This window comes from Babesia bigemina, scaffold Bbigscaff_57310 (assembly GCF_000981445.1).
Source record: "Babesia bigemina genome assembly Bbig001, scaffold Bbigscaff_57310".
NCBI classification, from domain to species: Eukaryota; Apicomplexa; class Aconoidasida; order Piroplasmida; family Babesiidae; genus Babesia; species Babesia bigemina.
This window is the reverse complement of record NW_012236989.1, coordinates 1-3352: the sequence shown is the minus strand read 5'-3', so window position 1 is coordinate 3352 and position 3352 is coordinate 1. Positions and strand designations below refer to the sequence as shown.

The following is a 3352-nucleotide window of genomic DNA, read 5'->3' as shown; positions in this document are numbered from 1 at the left end:
AAATTGCTCACTACTTAGGCCAGTTTTCACAGCGCTGTGATATGATTCAGTCAGTCTACCATTGTTATTACTAGCATATGCATCAAACCAATGTTTAACCATAACATTCTGCAGAATTTCATAAATCCATTCCTCCACTATACTCCCAAACGCCTCCCCCTCAAACGATTTTGCATAACTTTCTGCTTTATTGGCGATCTTATCTAAATGCCCATCTTCCTTCGCGACACTCTTCTCAGCCTTAGCAATCCCATCAGTCATCTCCCTAAGCGCTGCCTGAAGTTCGCTGGGCAACGTGGCTGAAACATATCCTTGCACGTTTTGGACAACCTGCTGGGTAAGCCCTTTGATGGCGTCAGTTAATTTTAACGTATGCTCAATACCACTTTGATCTTCCACCACCTCCGCTTTAACGCCTCCAAAAATTCCTCGAAAAAATTCAATACGGAGACCCAACTGTTTCACCTGCATTTTAAGTTTCTCCTTCTCAGCTTGAATTTCTCCTTTAAGCCTGCCCGCAGCCGCCAGAATACCTTCTACCTCTTTCACGATATCCTTTCCATATCTATTTAGAATACTATTCATATTATAATTAACTTTGTTGAATGCAACCGCAGCATCCTTGTCCAAGGAGAGTAGCAGCATGTTAAATTCATTCTGCTTCATGTTATCGAGCTTAATATATAACTTGCCCACTCTATCTTTCAAATAATTTTCGATCTCCTCCGAACGTTTTCCAGCTTGCTTTGTGACGTAATGTTTAATGTAATCCATTTTGGCATCTGCCAAATCGTACATCTCCTTCATGCCTTCAACCTTCGCCGCCTCCTTGAAAGTTTCCATGGCCTGAAACAGCATTTGAATATTCGGAGTCAACTTACCTAATAACTTGGAGTCAAGATTTTTCATGTCCTTCTCCGCTGCTACGACGTGAAGTCTATACTGCTCGGCGCGTGCAGTCCAATTTTGAATCTGCGTGGAAAGATCAGACATTTTTTCGTTGTCAATATTATCTTTGTGACGTGTCAAATCGTTCATTAAATGCGTAATATTGTCTGTTACTGCTTTCGTCTTCTTGCCTACTTCACCTTCATACCCCTCCAACCACCCCTTCACCGCGGCGACAGACACCGCAAGCCCAGCACGGCCGTGGCCAATTTTAGTATTTAAGGTGTCTAGTACATCTTTAAGCTTTGTTTGAAGATTATTATCATAAGTTATCACTTCATTTTCGTTTTTCACCGCACCAAGCACACCACTCAAAAATCCCATCACCCCGTCACACAGCCTATCCAAGTCGGAGTACACTATCCCAGAGCCGTCGTAGCCTTTGGAGTCTTTGTTGAAGCCGAGGAAGGTTTCGAGGCCGGCACAAAGATTCTCTAACAGCTTTTGACAACTGTTTTGGTCAGTCAATCCTTCAAGATTTTTTTGGAGATTTTTAACCTGCTTCAACTTGGACTCAATGTCCTCCAAAGCTTTTTTAGTAGCAGAGTCCTGATTACGGGAGTGGGAAGCAATGCATTTATTTTTCATTTCATTGAGTTGTTCCTCAGTAAAACCATTTTTTGAAGGATTTGAATTTTTAGCATCCTTAGCATTCTTAATCAGCCTATCATAATACTGGCAAGTGGACTCATTTCCCTTATACTTAACAGGGCATTCAAGTTTAGATTTTTCGGCTTCAAGACTCTTTTTAGCCTTCTCAATAGCCTCCTCAATCAACTTTTTCAGAGCTTTGGCCAACTGGTCAAGACCCTTATCACCCTCACCATTCCCATACCTAACCTGGATCAACCAGTCGATGGACTCAGTCAGAAGGGAAGGGAAGGGTGACAAGGCACAAGTTATTATTGTGGTCTAAAGAGGTCATAGCGGTAATATGGCGAGATGATTCGAAGGATGTAGAGTGGATAAGGAGCGATGTGGAGTGGGTAAAGGGGCGATGTAGAGTGGGTTAAGGGGCGATGTAGAGTGGGTAAAGGAGCGATGTAGAGTGGATAAAGGAGCGATGTAGAGTGGATAAAGGAGCGATGTAGAGTGGACTAAGGGGCGATGTAGAGTGGGTTAAGGGGCGATGTAGAGTGGGTTAGGGAGCGATGTGGAGTGGGTAAAGGGGCGATGTAGAGTGGGTTAAGGGGCGATGTAGAGTGGGTTAAGGGGCGATGTAGAGTGGATAATAATCACCACTTGTTTCCATGTCATCGCTGCCGTGACCATGTCATCGCTGCCGTGACCATGTCATCGCTGCCGTAACCATGTCATCGCTGCCGTGACCATGACATCGCTGCCGTGACCATGTCACCGCTGCCGTAACCATGTCACCGCTGCCGTAACCATGTCATCGCTGCCGTGACCATGACATCGCTGCCGTAACCATGCATCGCTGCCGTAACCATGTCATCGCCGCTGTGACCATTAACGTGGTCAGGTGCTTGGTCACTCACAAGGTCAGGGCCTAGGTCACTCACTAGGTCATCGTTAGGTCACTCACTAGGTTATGGCCTAGGTCACTCACTAGGTCAGGGCCTAGGTCACTCACTAGGTCAGGGCCTAGGTCACTCACTAGGTCAGCGCGTAGGTCACTCACTAGGTCAGGGCCTAGGTCACTCACTAGGTCAGCGGCTAGGTCACTCACTAGGTCACTCACTAGGTCACTCACTACGTCACTCACTACGTCACTCACTAGGTTATGGCCTAGGTCACTCACTAGGTCAGGGCCTAGGTCACTCACTAGGTCAGGGCCTAGGTCACTCACTAGGTCAGCGCGTAGGTCACTCACTAGGTCAGGGCCTAGGTCACTCACTAGGTCAGCGCGTAGGTCACTCACTACGTCACTCACTAGGTCAGGGCCTAGGTCACTCACTAGGTCAGCGCGTAGGTCATCGTTAGGTCACTCACTAGGTTATGGCCTAGGTCACTCACTAGGTCAGGGCCTAGGTCACTCACTAGGTCAGGGCCTAGGTCACTCACTAGGTCAGCGCGTAGGTCACTCACTAGGTCAGGGCCTAGGTCACTCACTAGGTCAGCGGCTAGGTCACTCACTAGGTCAGGGCCTAGGTCACTCACTAGGTCAGCGGCTAGGTCACTCACTAGGTCAGCGGCTAGGTCACTCACTAGGTCACTCACTAGGTCAGGGCCTAGGTCACTCACTAGGTCAGCGGCTAGGTCACTCACTAGGTCAGGGCCTAGGTCACTCACTAGGTCAGGGCCTAGGTCACTCACTAGGTCAGGGCCTAGGTCACTCACTAGGTCAGCGCGTAGGTCATCGTTAGGTCACTCACTAGGTTATGGCCTAGGTCACTCACTAGGTCACGCACTAGGTCATCGTTAGGTCACTCACTAGGTCACT

The 3352-nt window shown here is 47.8% G+C and overlaps 1 protein-coding gene across 1 annotated transcript; it reads right to left on the bottom strand.

The window, feature by feature from the left end:
• On the bottom strand, positions 1-1536 carry BBBOND_0000860 (hypothetical protein, conserved; the record flags this gene model as incomplete). Its single annotated transcript, XM_012914931.1, has 1 exon — positions 1-1536. A coding segment is annotated over one exon (1536 nt), but the record flags the coding sequence as incomplete, so codon positions are not given.
• Positions 1537-3352: the final 1816 nt, after the last annotated feature.